The sequence below is a fragment of the Carica papaya genome, chromosome 1 (assembly GCF_054855325.1).
Source record: "Carica papaya isolate Zhongbai chromosome 1, ASM5485532v1, whole genome shotgun sequence".
NCBI lineage: Eukaryota > Viridiplantae > Streptophyta > Magnoliopsida > Brassicales > Caricaceae > Carica > Carica papaya.
Window position 1 is genome coordinate 17039091 of NC_142309.1, and position 19860 is coordinate 17058950.

A 19860-nucleotide genomic window follows, 5' to 3' on the forward strand; every position below is an offset into this window, starting at 1 on the left:
CTTCCCGTTGACTCTTTTTTTTTTTTTTTTTTTATAAATTCCCATATGTTGTATTTCTAAACTTTCAATGGGTTTTCTTTTTTTAAAACAATTTTTTTTTAAAAAAAAATTTAATATTCAAATTTAATTTTTTGCATTTTTTAACGGTGTTGTTTATAAAATAAATTTGATTTATTTAAAGAAACTGAATCCAACAAATTAATGTTAAAAAAAACTTATCCTATGAGCTAATTTTGTTGCTCTATTTGAATACTTTGTTAAATAGATCTTATGACATTTTTAAAAAATATATGCTTATACATATATTTATATGTTAAAATATAGTATAGTTAGAATAAATTTATATAATTAAATGGATTTTACAAGTTTGAGTAAGTAAAATTAAGTGATGAGATGGATAATAATTGCAAGTATTTTACTGGCATAGTTAAAGTTGTAATCGATTTTTTTATCCACTTGGAACAGGAAGTCATTAAGTGTTCTAATCATTATTATCATTTATGATTATACAATATAAACTTTAAAAAATTATATAAGAGAATAAAAAATTATTAAAATTTTATTTTTAAAAAATATCATTAATACTTACTATGTTAATTTTTATTATTTTTTATCAAGTGATCGAAATAAATTTATTTAAGAAACACAAGTAATAATACAAACAACTGTAACCATAAATGATAAATGATTTTGTTATGATTAATCATAAATATATAATATTAAAAATAAAGATGCTGAAAAATACTCAATAATTAATAAAAAAACTTAAAAATAAAGTACTAATTTTTCAATTGTTTGAAAATACAAATTAATTGTTTATTCTAAAATTTAAGTATTTAAAAAAAAATACAAATTCATAAATGTAATTAGATAAGACAGAGTTTTCAAGGAAAATGCTTGGGTCGGAGGGAAAGCAAGCAGGACAACAAATAGGAAAAGGGTCCACGCTGTTGGCAGTAAAGCTTGTTTTTTTCCCTGATCTGAAAATGCCAGCACATAATCATTTCATCTTCCTCATTTTCTTTTATGGAGATTTCCTGATTTTTATTAGAAATCTACTGATCTGCTCACTGATATACTCTGTGTGTGTGTGTATATATATGTGTAACACATTATATTTTTACTGTCGTGCACAGTATATACACTTCTGGAGCGAGAGATCAGAAACCCCCAAAAAATAAATTAAACCTTTTTTAATGAGAAAGTAAACCCTCTCTCACAGTTTCTCTGTCGCTTTTTCTCTCATTCGCGATCTACCCAAAGACAACGCAAATCCCTATATCCTCTCTTTCTTCCTCTCTCTCCATCTCTCTCTCTCTCTCTCTCTCTCTCCCTCTCTGTGCTTGTGACTGTGTTAGATCTTCACACCACCGAGCTCCCAAATTGCAATTCCATTTTGAAAACCTACTCATACTTCTTCTTCGCCTTCTCTGTTCGAATACATTGATGTTGCATATCGGACTTCGTTATTGCTGGTGAAGAATAATTAGGGAAGAGTAAATCGTTGATAAGAGGCTTCTGAGTTTTAATTTCTTTGGTGTTTCACCTGCTTTTGGATGATGATGTGGAATGGCGGAAGCTGAAGGTTTTGTGGCCCTAAAGATTTGGGGGGAAGAAGTGAAAGGATCAGTGGTATTGAGGCAAGAATGGCGGCTACGGATGGGAGCTGGGCGGACTCGTACAGGGGTATGTCCTCGGATAACATTAAGGGATTGGTGTTGGCTCTCTCTTCCAGCTTCTTCATCGGTGCCAGTTTCATTGTGAAAAAGAAGGGACTTAAGAAAGCTGGTGCTTCTGGTGTCAGGGCAGGTACTTTGCTTCGATTTCGGGTTTCTTGATTCTCTCGTTCATGGTTTTCTTTCTTCCATATGCTTTAATCAGTTCATGGAATGGCTGCGGTGTAGCATTCTTCCCACTTGGGCTGGTGGAACGATAATGCATTTTTGAAGGGATTAATGTTTTTTTATCTGTTTCATTTTCTTTTTAAAGCTTCGATTTTTTGTCTGGATGTGAACAAGATCGGAATCTTGATAGATCGTTTGGCATTTTCCTGATAAATTTTACTGTTGTTCAACTTTGGGCTAGTGATGAGCATTTGGTTATTTCATTTATGTGGTGGGTAAACTGCAAGTGAATACCGGCTACGATCAAGCTAAGCTATTTAGGGGTGCTGATGTAAAACATTGCTATCAATAAGTGATAAATATTTGGAAGGGAATAACATTTATGTGAGATCAAATTAGTATTTTCAAGATGGTAATTTGGTTTTTATTTATGGTAATTTTACTGGTGAAGTCCACTTACGAGTGTTCGGTGTGGCATTCTGCCATCCAGCGAGCTTCTTAATATTGAAGGTCATAGAGTGAGTTCATTTCTACTTGCATGGTTTACCTAACAACGGGTCATAGAGTGAGTTCATTTCTACTTGCATGGTTTACCTAACACCGGGTTTAGTTGATCGATTGTTTTGAGTTGATCTAGTTGTTGACTGCTTTTGGAAAAGATTTTAAGTTTATGGTACAATTCACTGTACACTTTAATGAGGTCCTTCTGAATGACATAATTTCGTCCCTGTAGGTACTGAGGTCAGTTTTTCTCAAATTTTCCCCAGTTGCCAATTCTTTATGTAGCGACAAATGTATGAAATTAATTTTATGTGATGTGTTAACTATTTCTGTTTTCCATTATGATGGGAACAACACTGGCAACAATTTTTTGGGATGTGACAAATGAAGAAGTTTAGATAAGTTTGCTGTTGTTCTACTTTGAATTTTAGAGATATAACTTTATTTGCACGATGGTGACTGAAACGTTATCCTATACAAATATTTCCTACAGGTCTCAGGATATGGTGGTGGTATTGTTTCTTGTGATGTTAATAAAATTCTGATATTGTGTAGGTGTTGGAGGTTATTCTTACCTTCTTGAGCCTCTTTGGTGGGTAGGCATGATAACAAGTAAGTTATTCTTTCTGGTTGATGGGTTATCTCGACTATCCTATGACAGCATCCTTTAGAAAGAAATTACAATATGTGCTAGCTACATTTTATTATAATGGTTCGTATTTTTCGCCTTTTATTGAGAAAGAAGACCATAATGGTATATCAACTGTCACGTCTTGATGCTGTGATTCAGCTATTATCTATGGTTTGTGCCATACTGCAGAGAGCGGTAGGTGGTAGCTTATTGTGCACATATTCTTGTTGACAAGTGCACTCTTGACCTGATATCCATGCATCCATGCACACATGATATATGATCTGCAAGCATGTTAAGATGGACCTGTTTCACCTTAAGAAGTCTCTTTAACTTATAAGCACAGAAACAGTGGGTACAAGAGTAACATGGGTATTTGACAACGTGGCAGTGATTGTTGGGGAAATAGCTAATTTCGCCGCTTATGCATTTGCACCAGCTATTTTGGTCACCCCCCTTGGTGCAGTCAGTATTATTATCAGGCAAGAGAATGATATGCATGATGTTTTATATCTCTGTTTTTCACTCATTAACATCAACTTCCGTATTGTCTTTCAGCGCTGTACTAGCTCATGTTATCTTACGGGAGAAGTTGCACATTTTTGGAATTCTTGGTTGTATTTTATGTGTTGTCGGTTCAACGACAATCGTTTTGCATGCTCCTCAAGAACGTGAAATTCATTCCGTCTTTGAAGTGTGGAATCTTGCAACAGAGCCAGGTTAGTACCTCTCAGTTGAAGGCATCCAATCATTTTGCAAATTGTTCTCCTTCACGTAATAACTTCATCAGCTCTCTTGCAGCTTTTCTTTTCTATGCGGCTGTGGTCGTAGCAGCAGCTTTTATACTCATAATCCATTTTATACCACAGTATGGACATACACACGTCATGGTCTATATTGGGGTTTGTTCATTAATAGGTTCATTATCGGTATGCTGCAACTTTTTTTCTTAATACATAATCTAAGTATTGATCTATATTTGTTTTTGCCGCTCTATTTAGTGATTCATATATTCTCTTGCTATGAGAGTGACATTGTCAAGCACAATGACAGGTTATGAGTGTTAAGGCACTTGGAATAGCTTTGAAGTTAACATTCTCTGGAATGAATCAGTTACTATATCCTCAAACGTGGGTCTTCACTACAATTGTGCTTACGTGTGTGATAACTCAAATGAACTATCTAAACAAGGTAATTCAAATTCTAGGAGACTTTATAAATCTTTTGAAATTTACATGCTTAGGGATTGTTGATTTCTTTTGTGAAATTTGTGCAAGTTTTCCAATACCTGATGTGGTTGTTTTGGGATGGCCTTTTGGGTCTATTATATTCTAAAAGGATGTTGTCATCCACAATCATGACCAAAGAAAGAGTGATTGTAGCATCATTTCCCCTTTTTTTTATGTAAAAATGAAAATGTATTAAAAGGCACCAAGGAGTATTAGCCATATAGAAAAGAATGAAAATTATCTAAAAGAACAGAAAATATCAATAAAGGCTCCAAGGTCCTCCTTTGACAAGTGGAGCAACCTCTATGTAAAAGACTCAAGATCCGGTGATCTTTGATGCTAAGAAAATAAGCTGTGTCCTCAAGAACTTTGATTCCTTTCCTTCCAAATCACCCACATGATACTAACGGGATGAGGGATAAGAGATTCTTCTTCTCTTCATTGAAAAAAATGTCACCATAGGCCCAAAATTCTTCTGCCACCGAACCATTGACCACTTGAGAAACATTGAGAAGGCTAAGAATGTAAAACCATAATCTTCTAGGCTCAGGATGCCGGAGGAGAAGATGACTAGGGGTTTCATTCTCCCAAGGCACAATGGACAACCATCAACTATGAGTGTCCCTCGCTTTTGATTGTCAAAGATGAGGATTCTACCTTAGGAGAAGCTTTTTTCTTCAAAATTTGATTCCATTGAAATAAAAAATCTACTTTCAACTGGATAAGATAGTTGCTGTAGAAGGAACAGACAGAGAAATCTATGTTTTGTAATTGACTACATTGGTTTTTCAAACGCATCTGCATCAAGCTATAGAATAACAAAGCAATAAGGCGGCCAGGTGAATAATCTCCCAATCGACTGGTCGCAAGATAAAGAAATATTCCAGGACAAAGTGGAGGAGTAATTGAGTGTTACAAGGTCCCCGATTGAAGTGTCTGTCTCTAGCAAGATAAAACAGCCTTTGGAATTTTTGTTTCAATGGAATTGGCCCATACTGAAGACCGTATGCCAAAAACCAACTTTTGCCCACCCTTTTTTTTAAAATAGAAGTATAGAAATGTATGCTTGTTGTCAACCTTGAAATTCACGAGTTAAGCACTCAATCCCAACCCCTGCTGATCCAATTCCATACACTAGTAGCATAGGTTTCCCTATTTGTAGCAGTTTTCCGTCCTCTTCGTATAAGGCTAATAATGGCCTTCAACAAGCATCATTCAAGATACATAAATTTCCAAAGCCACTTCAAGAGAGTTGTTGACTTCTTGCAGAGAACTTCTTTTTCTTTTTCCCCCCTTTTAGTAGAGTAAATTCTTGCATGAATCAATGGTAGAATATGACCCTTCCTAGAGAGGACAAGAGATAACCATTGGGCTAATCTGTTCCTTGATGCTGGAAGTCTTTCGAATTTCACTATTTTCAACACAAATTTCAATGATCACAAGAATGGTCATTCTATTTTTTATCTTTATTAGCGCAATATGTTACTCGAGGATTACTTTATACACAGTATAGGGAAGGAATAAAGATGTTTGTGCATGTTTGTATGCGCATTTAAATTCATGCTTCTAGTTTTTGTGAAACTTAAAGGAAATCAACCTGGCAATTTTTTTTAACTTGCAGGCTCTTGATACATTCAACACGGCTGTTGTATCTCCTATATATTATGTGATGTTTACATCACTTACGATTTTGGCTAGTGTCATCATGTTTAAGGTAATATGCTTGGGAGAATTAAATAGATCCTTAATTTTTCAACTGAGTAGATATTGAACTTAGAGAAAAGGAAAGTCTCTTACATTTTAGTGTTTTAGCTGGTTGAATGCACTTACCTTATATTTGTTTTTGTTGTATGGTACTTATTTTTAAATTTATCTTCGAATGTCCATTTAAAAGGGGATATTGACTATATGCTTCTTAAATGAGCTTGTTTTTTATCTTGATAATTTCCAAATGTTTGTTCAGAATTGATTCCTGATATTACATCTCAAATTGTTTTCTATGTGTTGGTTTTATCTTGATAAATTTTGACATTTTACAATGTATTTGGAAATAACATAACTAGGGAATGAAACTGTAATATCATAGTAGGATGTAAGTGACGAAATAAATCTTGTAACTTTGTTTTGTGTTATGTAGAAAATATATATGGATATTTATAGGGTAAATCTATGAAAATCGTTGGAGAATTGAGAAATTTTTTAGAAACTAATTAAATAGGAAAAAAACTAAGCAGGAAATATCTTCTTAACCTATAATACTCCCCATCAAGCTGTAGATTATACACCATATGCACTTAACCTGTCATAAATTACCTTAAACCAAGCTATCTAATGTAGTACAATGAGAACTTTTTTTTAAAATATGTAGTACACAGAGAACTTGGACACAATACTTGCAGAAATTTATGAAGAACCAAATTTGGAGTTTTGGAATCTTAATAATCATTCGAGAACTCAATATTTGTATAATACTCATTGAAACAGTCTATCAAAAAACCAAGCTAGGTTACGCTATTATAGGTATCAGAATACAATCAAAATAGGAATTCTTAAATATATCTAGAGATTCTACTAATAGGAAAGTAAGCTAGTTAATTTGGGATAATCTAAAATAGAGAATAACCAAACAGGATCCGAACTAAGTATGAAATATTAAACTCACAGTAGTAATAAACTTATAAGCATTAATTCGTAAATAAGCTAAATAACTTAACAATACATAAACATTACAATTGCATAAATATCTTTCACTATTAAACATATACCACTTCAGGCCCTTTTTTCCACAACCACATGGTGAAAACTTGGCCTCTTGAAATTTCAAAATAGAAAGAATATGAAGATTGAAGTTTTCTTCCTTACAATTGAAGCTTGTGAAAGTTGGGATTTTTTGGGGGGAAAAAGGAGTAGAATATGAATATGCAACAAGGGAGTGCAACCTATGTACAAAAGAACTTTACAATGCTATCAAAATACTAGTAAGCTCCCCAATATCCTTAAAAGAAGAAAGAAGATTACCTTATAATCAAAAAGCCCATCATTTGCGACCACAAATATTTAACCTGTTAAAAGTAGTTTCTATATCCTCAAATGTTCTGCTACTTCTTTCCTTCCTTATCACTCATAAGCCAACTAAGGGGATAAGAACTATGGTCTTGTAACACTTATCACGGTTGATGCCTTACCAAGTTCGTATCTCATCCTTTATAGAACCTATCTTCCCACAACTCAGTCCTAAAAGGCTATACAGCATAGTCCATAGACAAAAAGAAGCCACTGGTCTCTTGTGAAAATAACACCCTTTCACAATGATTTCCCTCTTTTAATAAGGTTCTCTAGGGTAAGTACACTTTCCCTTTGTTTCCAGGCACAAAAAAGAAGCCACTCTAGGGGAGGCATTAACTTCCCAAATCTTTTGGAATTATCATGAGAAACAAGAATGCTTGCAAAAGTTGAGATTTATGGTGTGAAAACAAGAATGTTTCTAAAATCATGGATACTTAAGAAAACAAGGAGAGAAAGTTTGTGTGACGAGGAAAAATCTTCTAATTTTCTTCTATCTTAGATGGGTAAAAATGTGCCAAATATATTGGCCTTTGGCCAAGACAAAAATAGTTAAATTATATTAACAAAAAACTAAAAAATTAGTTGAGAGAGCACCCAGTTGTCCTAACAATACCAGCTATCCCTAATGTAAGTATACATGTATATATACATTCCTACATATGAACATTCTACACTCCCCCTCAATTTAAGTTACATAAATGTTAAGTAACCCTAAACTGGATACAAGATTATTGAACTCCTTTTTTGGTAGTGCCTTGGTGAGTATATCAGCTGTTTGTTGACCAGTCAGGATGTATAGGAGTGACACATTCGGATTTTCAATTTTTTCTTTGATGAAGTGACTATCAATCTCAACATGTTTAGTTCTGTCATGGTGCACATGATTCTTGACTATGCTAATAGTTGATTGATTGTTATACCAAATCTTCATTGCAATAGAAGCAGAAAATCTTAGTTCTAGTAGAATCTTTTTGAGTCATATTCCCTCACATATTCCATGTGTAAGTGATCGTAATTCAGCTTTATCGCTGCTTCTTGATACAACAGATTACTTCTTGCTACGCCAAGTGACTAAATTACCCCAAATATAAGAGCAGTAACTAGATGTGGATCTTCTGTCTGTCACAAATCCAGTCCAATTAACATCAGTATAGATCTCAATATTTCTGACCATATTCTTCTGAAAGAATAATTTTTGTCTAGGTATCGTCTTTAGATACCTCAGAATACGATAAACAGCACACAAGTGTTTTTCTGTAGGTTGAGATATGAACTGACTTACAATACTAACAGTGAAGCAGATGTTAGGTCTTGTATGAGTCAAGTAGATAAATTTGCTTACAAGCTTTTGATACATTTCTTTATCAATAGGTTCACTGTTACTTGTGGAACCAAGTTTAGTATTTGTTTGCATAGGAATCTTAGCAGGTTTACAACCAAGCATACCTGTTTTATTCAGGAAATATAAGATGTACTTCTGTTGAGATATAGAAATTCCTTTCTTGGATCTGGCAATTTCCATTCCAAGGAAATACTTGAGCAACTCAAGGTCTTTGATTTCAAATTCTCTAACTAGAAAGTCTTTCAGTTTCTGAATTTCTTTACTGTGATCATCTGTAAGGTCACCATTAAGGAAAGCATTTTTTACATTAAGTTGATAGGGAGGTCAATCAAGATTAGATGTTAAAGAGAATAATACCCGACTTGTATTGTGCTTGGCAACAAGAGCAAATGTCTCTCGATAGTCGATGTCATATGATTGGATAAACCCTTTAGCAACAAGTCGAGCTTTGTAGCGGTTTACACTACTATCAGGATTGTACTTGGTTTTGAAGATCCACTTGCATCCAACAGGAGCCTTCCCTGAAGGTAGATCATATAATTCTCATGTTCCATTTTTCTCAAGGGCTGAAATTTCTTCTTGGATAGCAGCATTCCATTCATGAATCTTGAGAGTTTCATGAATTATTCTTGGTTCAGGAGGGATGCTATCAAACTTGCTCACAAGTGCATGATATTTCGAAGACAGCTTGTCATAAGAGACATAATCTTGCATAAGATGCATAGTATAAGAATGAACACCCTTTCATAATGCAATAGGTAAACCAATATCATCAGGAGAGTCAGAAATCTCATTACCTGTGTTATTCTAGGTGCTTCATCCAGGAGTTGAGTCATGGCAGAGTATAGATGGTTTAGGTACTTTATATTTATCTCAGTTTTGTTCCTCCTTGTATAGACACGCAACTCACTAACTTCAAGTAATATGTTATCAGTCTCTGTGATAGGTTCAGATTCTTTGGTGGTTTCAGGGACAGAATCTTTTTCTTAAGTTGTCAACAGAGTCTGTAGAGGAGGGATATTCACATCCCACAATTGATATTCCTGAGTTCCAGATGTCTCCCTCTGAATATCAAGAGTGGGATAAAAGGGTTGGTTCTCAAAGAAGTTAACATTCATAGTGTTATAGAACCGGCAGGTTACAGGACAAAAACATTTGTAACCTTTTTGAGAATTAGAATACTCAACAAAAACATATTTGAGGGTTATAGGATCAAGTTTCCCTCTGAGATGACTGTGAATGTGAACATAGGCAGAACAACCAAAGACTTTAAACGGAATTGTGTGAAGGATGTGCAATGTTGGGAAGGTTTGAAGTAGTGAATCATAAGGTGTTTTAAACTTAAGGATACGGGAGGGCATTCTGTTGATTAGGTATGTGGCTGTGAGGATAGCCTCTCCCCAAAGGTACTTAGGGATATTTGTGGTAAATATGAGTGAGATGGATACTTAAAGGATGTGCCTATTTTTCCTTTCGGCCATACCATTTTGTTGAGGGGTATAGAGACAAGAACTTTGATGGACAATACCTTGGTAAGAAAGGAATTTGCTTAGGTTGGATGCAAAATATTCACATGCATTATCTATTTTCAACACTTGTATTTTTGTTTGAAATTGGGTTTGAATCATAGTGTTGAATTTTTGAAAGATTTCGCCAACCTCAGATTTTTCTTTCATCAGATAGACTCAGGTTATTCTAGTGTGATCATCAATAAAGGAGATAAACCATTTTGTGCCAGTAATATTTTTTACCCGTGCCGGTCCCCAGACATCACTACGAATCAATGCAAAGAGTTTTGAGGGTTTGTAAGCAATACTGGGATATGAATTGTGAGTATGTTTAGAGAATTGACATATTTCATATTGAAATGAAATTAAATTTTTATTTCTAAATAAAGTAGGAAATAGTTGTTTTAAGTACATATAGTTTGGATGTCCTAATCTATAATGTCATAATATAATAGATTCGTCAATATTAGAACATCTTACAGATATTGAATTAGCACATACTGCACTTCAAGTTTATCTATTAGGAGATAAGATTTTGACTGGTAGAAGATAAAGTTCTGAGTCCTTAACAATGCCAATTATCGTTCACGTGGTCAAATCCTGAAAAACACAAGAGTCACTGCTAAATTTAGCAATACAGTTCAAGTCGTTACATAATTTGCTTACAGATAATAGATTACAGTCTAGATTAAGCACATAAAGGATGGACTGCAATATCAAATTTAGTGATATAGTGGTTGAGCCAACTCCTACAACTCTAGAACTTGTTCCATTAGTAATTCTAATGGATGAGATTTTCTTACATTCACTGTACCGATGAAGGAGTGTAATGCCTCCGGTCATATGATCAGATGCTCCTGAATCAATAATCCACATTTGTTTTTTTACAGAGTAAGCAGATAAACTGAGTAAGCAATTACCTCTCTGAGCAACAGAAGCATTACCAAGAATACCCTTCTGAGAAAACATTTGCATGAGGGCCTCTAATTGGGCTGGACTGAAGGGAGAGCTCTCGATAGTATTGGCTGCAGGGGATAATTCTTCTGAAATTACCATGTTGTTCTGAGTGTCATTTTTGTAATTTTTCCTATTTGCTGGCTTGCCATGTATTTCCAGTATTTATCCCTAATATGACCCGGTTTTTTACAATAATCACACTAGGGTCTCCCTTTCTCTCCTCCAGCTTCAGAAGTACACCCGACGAAAGCAGAGGCGTGCTCGTGATTTAGGGCACTAGGCTAAGGTTCACTGAGCAACTGCTTCCTCTGAGCAACAAGAGCAGAAGTTGTGTCCGTCGGGTTCGTGCCAGAGTAAAAATCACCGAGCATGATCTTCTTTCTACTCTCTTCTCGATGTACTTCAAAGAAAACTTCTCTAAGATTCGGCAGGGGCTTTGTACCCAGAACTACCACGAGCCTCATCCAAGTTTTTGTTGAGTCCCATCAAAATTTGAAAACTCTTTCACGTTTAGTGTAAGTTTTGAAGAGTTTGAGTCTTCGAGACAATTCCACAGGTGTTCCTCGAAGACATCGAGTTGCTGCCAGTGTTGAGAGAGTGCATTGTCGTACTGTGTTATAGTGAGCTCCCCATGTCGTAGGTTGTGCAGCTGAGTCTCGATTTCGAAAGTGGCAAAGGTATTGTCTCGGTAGGAGTAAAACTCGCGTGCGGCCACCCAAATGTCGTGTGCGATTTCATACAGCAAAAAATTTTCTCCAATCTCTGTCATCATTGAGTTGACTAATCAAGACATTATCAGATTGTTTTCGGCCTTCCATGAACGAGCACTTAGATCATCTGTTGGTAGTTGAAAAGCTTCTCCCGTAAGTCATTCATCCCTGCTCTTCCCTCGGATGAACATGAGAACGAATGAAGACCATTGAAGATAATTACTCCCATTCAGTCTGTGTCCAGTGACAAATGAAGGTGTCTAGTCAATGTGAGAATTGTTGATAGGTATTTGATTGAAGGAACTCGAGACATGATCAATGTGAGAGGAGTTTTGCTTATCCATGGCCATTTTGGCTTGAGTCGGATGATGAAAAATTTTGGATCAGAGTTGCGGCTCTGATACCATGAAGAAAACAAGGAGAGAAAATTTGTGTGACGAGAAAAAATCTTCTAATTTTCTTCTATCTTACATGGATACAAGACCTTTGGCCAAGATAAAAACGGTTAAAAGATGCTAACAAAAAACTAAAAAATTAGTATAGAGAGCACCCAGCTGTCTTAACAACACCAGCGGTCCTTAATGTAAGTATACATGTATATATACATTCCTACATATGAACATTTTATAGATACCAAAGGAGCAACAGAGCAATTTGGCATGAAAAATCTATAAATAGAAGAATCCCAAATCAATTAGAATATCCTTGTTTTATCCCCGAGCAATATCCTTGCTTGCCATTTCATAAACTTTTGCTATCACTAATGCATTCAACTTTTTATCCTTTACTTGCTCATCTTGTTCTATAGAAAATTTCAAATATGTGAGGTTCTTGTATAAGAAAGATTCAAGATTTTCTAGATTTAAGAGCCTTTCCATCCTCATGCCGAAATATTATCTTCACAAAATTTACAAGTCAGAAGCTTGCAACTTTCCATAATTTTGATTGATTTTAATTTTCTCAATATATATATGTATTAATCAAGAATTTCATATAAATCATCTTGTAGATTATCCTGCGTAACTAAATCATATGACTAACGGAATGTAACTAAAAGAACACGGTTTATTCCACTCATGTTTTAAATCCATCTATAGTTCCTATTTATATGTTAAGAAAAATGTTTAACAAAGTAAATCCAAGCACACTTTTGACTGGCATGTAATATTTTTGTATACAGAATGCATCCTCTTGACGCTTTTATAGTATTATTTTTAAAAAAAAAAAAAAAAAAAAACCGAACACATTTTATCCAACCCATCATTAAATGAATCTCCAACTAAACAGTTCGAAAATTACCAAAGAAATTGAGTTTTGGCTCAGTTTTGGCTTGAAACAGCTCAGCTCAATAATGAATCACTGAAAAGATATTGCTTACCTCCAGAAACAGATTGACTCAGGTGGTGGCCGGCTCCAGAAACAGCTTACGAAAGTTTCACTGGTGCTCCGGTACATGAGATCCATGCACACCTTTTCAGCAATCGTCTGGCATTTTCTGGATATGAGATGTCCATTGATGGAGATCCCAGATTTGGGGTTGGTGGTTGTCTAGGTGGCTGGGAAGCTTGAGTTGCACCAAGGCAGCAGGGTTCAATGTGTTGCTGGCCAATCTTGTTGTTTCCGTTGAAGTTAAGAGCTGAAAATTGGTAGGTAGGGCGGTCGGTTGCCTCTGTATGGTTGGCCTTAGCAGTTATGCCTACCTTCCAGTGGCAGCCAGCGATGCTTGTAGCTGGCGGTCTTCAAGGCTACTGTTTTTCCTTTCCTGGCAGTAGGTTTTGAAGTTTGGATGAAGAATTATGGTACTGTGAAAAAAATTGAAGTTAGACTCTTATACCAATTGATATAGGAAAAGAAGAGCTCGAACACATATTTAGAGAAAATTTATAAAAGCCAAAATTGTAGATCTCAATTCCTATAATAAAGTCAATAACTCAATGTTTGTATAATAACCATATGATTAGTCTATCAACTAATTATGTTAGGGTTCCCTATTTATAAGTACTGAATACATTGAAAATAGATTGGGACAGGGTTTTTAACTTCAGCCCAATTAAGCAAGTGATATTTTTTTTGTTACCTTCCTCATCACCACGCAAAAATCTACACTGGATGGTCTCTAGCCTTTTAGCAATTTTAATTGGTATTGTGATGGTGGATAAGTAATAGATTGAGAGATTTGTTAGGGTACTTCGGATGAGAGTGTACCTACCACCTTTGGATAAAAAATTCTTTTTCCATCTTGCTAATCTTCTTTCAAAAGTTTCAATGACCGGCTCCCAAATTTTCATATCCTTACTTGGCCCCTAGGGAAAGGCCCAGATATTTTATCGGAAGGTTAACCGGCTTGCAGCCCAAAACCTTAGACAGCCTAGTCTCATCGATTCTATTACCCAATCTCACCATTTCCGATTTACACAAGTTGATGTTAAGCCTCGATACAGCCTGAAAGAATAGTAGGGTGCAGCTTAAATGCCTTAAAATCCCAACTTCCAGTTGACAGAAAATAAGTGTATCATCGGCAAAAAATAAGTGAGAAACCACAGTGGAATTATCACCACTGCCCCACCTTTACACCTCTAATTAGTTGAAGCTCCAAAGCCTTGGTTAGTAAACCATTAAATGCTTCAATTACAATAATGAAGAGCAAAGGGGGATAATGGGTCCCCTTGCCTTAATCCTCTAGTGGCTTTGAAGAATATTGAGGGACCACCATTTGCCATAACCATGAATGAGGTTGTAGAAATGCAGAACATCATCCATTCTCTCCATTTTCGAGCAAAACCCAATCTCTTCAACATATAATCAACAAAATCTCAATTAACGTGATCACATGCCTTCTCCGTATCAAGTTTGCAAATTAAACCATCCTTACCCCCCGAAACCAACTCATCAACCACTTCATTCGCTGTCAAAGCAGCATCTAAAATCTGTCGTCCTTCGACGAAAGTGTATTGACATTCCCCATTAACTTTGCCAAGCACTTTAGACAATCTCCTAGCAAAAGAACTTTAGATAGGAGTTTGTATATGCTCCCAATTAGGCTAATAGGTTTAAAGTCCCTAATAGGAACACAAGTAGCTTGTATATGCTCCCAATAGGAACACAAGTATTAAATACACCCCATGCTCTTAGAAGGGGTATATTTGTACACACTCTTGACTTACTTTAAAGCATGATTCTCACAGTCAATAAATAAGAATGTGGTCCTCCCAAGCAAACTCGCTGAATCAAATTAATTGGAAGGTGGGTTGTGGAAATAGGATCAGTTTCGGGAATGACCAATGGTTGGAAGGGGGTCTGCTTAAAGATAGATTTCCCACTATCTATGCAATTACCAACAAGGCAGCCCGTGTTTCTGATTGTTTTACGAGAAATCAGATTGATGTGGGAACATGGCAGGTGGTGGTGACCCGTAATTTAAATGATTGGGAGCTGTCGGAGTATGAAAACTTGATGAAGGTCTTATCTGGAATTAATTTGGGCGATAATGAGGATAAGCCTTGGTGGAATATCACTAAAAAAAGTTTGTTTACAGTAAAATCTTGGTACAACAGATTGATGCAGAATGAAGTTACAGCACAACTGTATGATGATGGTTCAAGGAATCCATTCCCGTTCGAGCAGACCTGGAAAGTGAAGGTGCCCCCTCAGGTTTCTTTTTTTGCTTGGATGCAAGCAGGGGAGTGTATCTTAACAATTGATAAATTAAAAAGAAGGGGATTTACTTTGGTTAATGCATGCTATCTCTGCAAACAGGCCGAAGAGAGTTGCTGTCACCTTCTGTTTCACTGTCCTGCTATTTATCCATTGTGGTGTGAGGTGTACAGATGCCTAGGGATTAGCTGGGTTATTTCGGGCTTGGTAAAGAGGAGATTGGGACTTGGGAGAGTCTGAAAGGCTGCTGTATTTTGGCACAGACGTTATCCCTCTCAAGTATTTTGTGGTTTGTGTGGAAGGTAAGAAATTGTAGAGCTTTTGAGGGGATAGATGACATAAGGGGTTTTGATGTACTGAAAAATAGATGGCTCAGGACCCTAGATTTTTTGCTTTTGGGTCATCCTCCGGTTATGGTTCAGTTGTTTAGGAACACATTTTGTTTGGAGGATTAAGCTGTAAATAACTGTACATGATTTGCACCTTTTGGTGCACATAGCAACAACATTTTATACTTTTATTTCAAAAAAAAAAAAAGAATGTGATTCTCCCGATAGTTTTACATTTTCACACTTCAGATAATCCGTTTAGTTTTCTTTTAGGTTTATTATGAAGTTGGCTCAAAATTCTATGATATTTTTCTTACGCAGGACTGGGATGGACAAAATGCAACTCAAATTGTCACCGAGATGTGTGGGTTTGTAACAATTCTTGCAGGGACATTTCTTCTTCACAAAACAAAAGATATGGTTGAAGGTGGGTTCACTCCTTTTCCGTCAGTTGTTTATTCTATCACGGTTCCATGATGATTTAGTTCAAGAATGCTTTAATTGCACTCTTCTTACAGGTTCGTCCCCAGGTTTACCAATCCGCCTTCCTAAGCATTCAGAAGATGATGAATTTATTTCTGATGGTATTCCTCTTCGACGTCAAGAATCATTGCGATCACCGTAAGTGTATTCTTTGATTTATTGGTCTGCTCTACTGCTCGTGTTGGGGGAGGGAGGATTTGCGGCCATTCGCCATCTGTATATTATTAGACATCTTGGGTTAGACCCATTTTTATCCTTCAGGAAGACAATGAACAAGAACATCACAGGACTCTCTCCTTTATTCATATGCGAGGATCACCTTCAGTTTCTGCAATGTATACTTTGTTCCAACTTCTCCCTCATTTTCTCCCCAGGAAGAATCTACTTCAGAAAATTGTAACATGAGCATATTGTTATATATGATTAAACTTTGCTTCACTTTTATAAATAGGAATATGAGCCTACACTTCTGAACATGGCTTTGAAATTGAGAAAGAGGGTTGACAATGGACCTGCTTCGTTTAGGCAGAGGTATTCTTATCCATTTTGTTCTAATATAAATTTAGTGTTTTGGTTTTTGGTAAGTTCGAATGCTATAGTTGAATATCCATTTAGTGATTGATAACAGTCTTGTCTAATCTGTCGGGATTCTGATGCTGTTGTGCCTGAGTTATCAGAAACTCTAGCTGTTTGGTTGGTTATGTTGATGTACTACCCTCTCCTCCTAGCCTCAGCCATATCCCACATGCCAAGATTTGTTTTTTTTTTTTTTTAAAAAAAAAAAAAGAGAGAAAATGATTCCAGAATTAACATTTTGTTTTATGATAAGAAGTTTAGTTTATTATTAATTTTTAAGTCAACTAACGGTTTCAAAATTTCTGATATCTCTTCATTTCAAAAAAAAAAAAAAATTCTGATATCTGTGCTTCTTGTCATTGTATATAAAATCATAGATTTATACATTATCATATTGTGTATGTGTATATAATTTAATTTTGAGTAATTTAATTTCAAATTTCTTTGTGCTTGTGTTGAGAAATTTACTCATACAAATAAAAAAAATCAATAATTTTATGTAAAATAACCGCCGGGGGGGGGGAAGAAAGTGATCTTGAATTGTGCCAAGTTTAAAAAGTACAATAAGATTATTGTCCTTTCTTTGTTTTTTTAGACTTTATTTTATAAGATGATTTTCAGAAAGTCTTACAGACATAGAAGAAGAGAATAATGGCATGATAAAATTGTTAAACGATTCCAATTATTTCTGTGCATAAGATGTTGACTGTTATTTGGAGTAGAAGAGCAATTTTGCTGGCTTATCTGAAGAAGTCTATTGTGTAAACCTCTTTCAAAGATCCAAAGTCAATAGCAACTTGGAAAAATTAAGCTGCTCGGTGGATTATTCCCTACTAATCCGGCGCTATGTATGATTTGATGCTCCTTACCTCTATTTTTTTTTCACATGTAAACGTTTTTGGCTTTGCTGCTAACTATCCACTTGAAGATTTTATGGGTTTTTTTTAGAAAAAATATTTTTTTTTATCACCTTTAATATATTACCAAACACTCCGTGCCACGTTTGGATGATATAAGAAAAGTCCACCTATTAAATTCTTGTGGCCCCAAACTAAAAATCAAGAAGAAAGAAGAAAAACCCATTAGCTTAATCATGCTCAGTATAAGATTTCCAATGAATTTTCTTCATTTTTCTGGTTGGTTTCTTCTGGGTGTGAGAAAAAAGGTTAGCACACCAAATGTTTGATAGATGGTCCAAAAGACAGATCAAGGAGCCTGGTGCCTAGAAAATTGTCTGAAGCATCTACGTTGAGAGGACAACCAACCCATATAAGATTCTCTTCACTGTACACCAAGAAACCGGTAAGAAAGCAGTTGAACTAAAGCTTCCAATGCAACAACCACCATTACCAAACCTCCAACCTCTACGGCAGCTTCTTCCTCTCTCCTTCCCATCTCTTATTTTACAGACACCTCTGCAACCAAGTCATGGCCGCCACTACTGAGGAGTTTAGCTTCCCCACAATCACTGATTGCGGCATCGATTCCCCGCCTTTATGGCATCTCTCCCCTGCTGCCTCCCCTGATTCTTTCCATCAACAGATAGGTGATAAGTTGAGAGCAGGAAGAGAGGAAAACAATGGTTTCGCTGCATCAAATTCAGAACCCACCAGGGGTAATAAGCAAAGGAAAAGCTTTTCCTATTTTGGGAAGTATTCAAGCATGGTTAGTGATGATGAAGTAGAGGAAAAGATGGACATGTTGTGGGAAGATTTCAATGAGGAATTGAAGAGAAGTTACAGTTCAAGGAAGGAATCTAACAGTTTTCCATCTGGAGGGGACAAGAATATGAAGGTGAACGTCATAGACTTGAAGTTGTCGAAAACTGGTGCTGGTGCTGCCATGATTTCTCCTAGGAAGCCAAGCTTGTTGGTCTTTATCAAGGTGATGAAGAAGCTTTTCTTGCTTCATAATTCTCAGCGCTCTAATGCATGGCGCTTATAACTGCCGGGAAAAGCTTCAGTTGTAGATTATGGCCTTCTTGGATTCTGATTGATTTGTGGTAAAGATCAAGAAGGGTTCATCTAATTTGAGCAGCAGTTTGGTATGTATTTTAGTTATCCTTGCATTTGGGTTCAATCTTGGTGATTTGAAAAAAATTACTATTTATATATTTACACTGTTAAATATACTGTACAGTACTGCACATACATATATATATATATATATATATAGAAAGGAAGACAGATAACCATATTTTTGTCTGTTTTAGTGATGAAAATTGAGAATGTATTGGGAGCTTCCTGAATTTGTAATGTTAATTCCAGAATTTGTATTGCCTTTGAATTGTATGCAGGGAAATGGATTCAAGAAACATTTCATCTTCTAAAGCACATTGTTTAATTAACTTGAAAAACTTTCCCCCTTCTAACATCAATTGATGCAAGGGATGTGAATTTGCTGATTTCTTTAGTGCTATTGCTAAGTCTTAATTTGGAAATAGAGATTATTTGTTAATATTTATATATTATTAAAATGGTAGTTGGAAGTGATAAAAAGCATCTAATTCTACTTATGGAAAAGCTCATTGATTCAAACTTACATGAATTTTCGTATTTATAATCACATCCAAAAAGTAATACTTAATTCGTTGATTACTTGTTCTCATCCTCTTTTCCAAATAAAAAAGAACAAATTGCACTAAAAGTTATACCCTACTCTTATCTGCCCCATAATTTAATTCATTTTAATACTTGTTTTCTCACAAGAAGAAAAGTAACAAGTCATTAGTTTAGTTTAGGGAAAAACTAATAACAATATTTATGTTAGAAAATAATTGAATACATAAAAAAATAAAAATAAAAATTCACTATAAGAGATATTTCTATTTAAACATGTTTATAAATAATTAATAAACATTTTATTATAATTAAACATAATTATAATTTATTAAACACAAAAAATATATATATATATTTATACGTATATATGCACTACAATTAAAAGAAATAATTTTAAAATTAAAACAAATAAAAGTATTTGTGATGTGGGATTTATATATATATATATATATATATATATATATATATC

At 35.2% G+C, this 19860-nt stretch overlaps 2 protein-coding genes across 3 annotated transcripts; both read left to right on the top strand.

Moving 5' to 3' along the window:
- The first annotated feature begins 1040 nt into the window (after positions 1 to 1040).
- LOC110813246 (putative magnesium transporter NIPA4) lies at positions 1041 to 16838 on the top strand. Of its 2 annotated transcripts, none has more exons than XM_022040301.2 (9): positions 1041 to 1809; positions 2901 to 2957; positions 3368 to 3458; positions 3535 to 3695; positions 3778 to 3905; positions 4030 to 4167; positions 5827 to 5919; positions 16093 to 16198; positions 16302 to 16838. In XM_022040301.2, exons 1-9 carry the CDS (start codon positions 1647 to 1649, stop codon positions 16394 to 16396), a joined length of 1032 nt encoding a protein of 343 aa, XP_021895993.2. In that variant the 5' UTR covers positions 1041 to 1646; the 3' UTR covers positions 16397 to 16838. The 2 variants fall into 2 exon arrangements, with proteins under 2 accessions (XP_021895993.2, XP_021895992.2); XM_022040300.2 differs by having other exon boundaries at positions 1046 to 1809; positions 16290 to 16838.
- A 526-nt stretch (positions 16839 to 17364) lies between these two features.
- On the top strand, positions 17365 to 19160 carry LOC110813247 (uncharacterized). Its single transcript, XM_022040302.2, has one exon. It carries the CDS (start codon positions 18259 to 18261, stop codon positions 18772 to 18774), a length of 516 nt encoding a protein of 171 aa, XP_021895994.1. The 5' UTR covers positions 17365 to 18258; the 3' UTR covers positions 18775 to 19160.
- Positions 19161 to 19860: the final 700 nt, after the last annotated feature.

What these genes read in the sequence shown, in the direction of transcription:
- LOC110813247 (XM_022040302.2), top strand. Translation starts at nt 18,259, where the DNA reads ATGGCCGCCACTACTGAGGAGTTTAGCTTCCCCACAATCACTGATTGC.
- LOC110813246 (XM_022040300.2), top strand. Translation starts at nt 1,647, where the DNA reads ATGGCGGCTACGGATGGGAGCTGGGCGGACTCGTACAGGGGTATGTCC. An exon ending in AAATGAACTATCTAAACAAG is followed by an intron (nt 4,168 to 5,826) that starts GTAATTCAAATT and finishes TTTAACTTGCAG; the next exon opens with GCTCTTGATACATTCAACAC. An exon ending in CTAGTGTCATCATGTTTAAG is followed by an intron (nt 5,920 to 16,092) that starts GTAATATGCTTG and finishes TTTCTTACGCAG; the next exon opens with GACTGGGATGGACAAAATGC.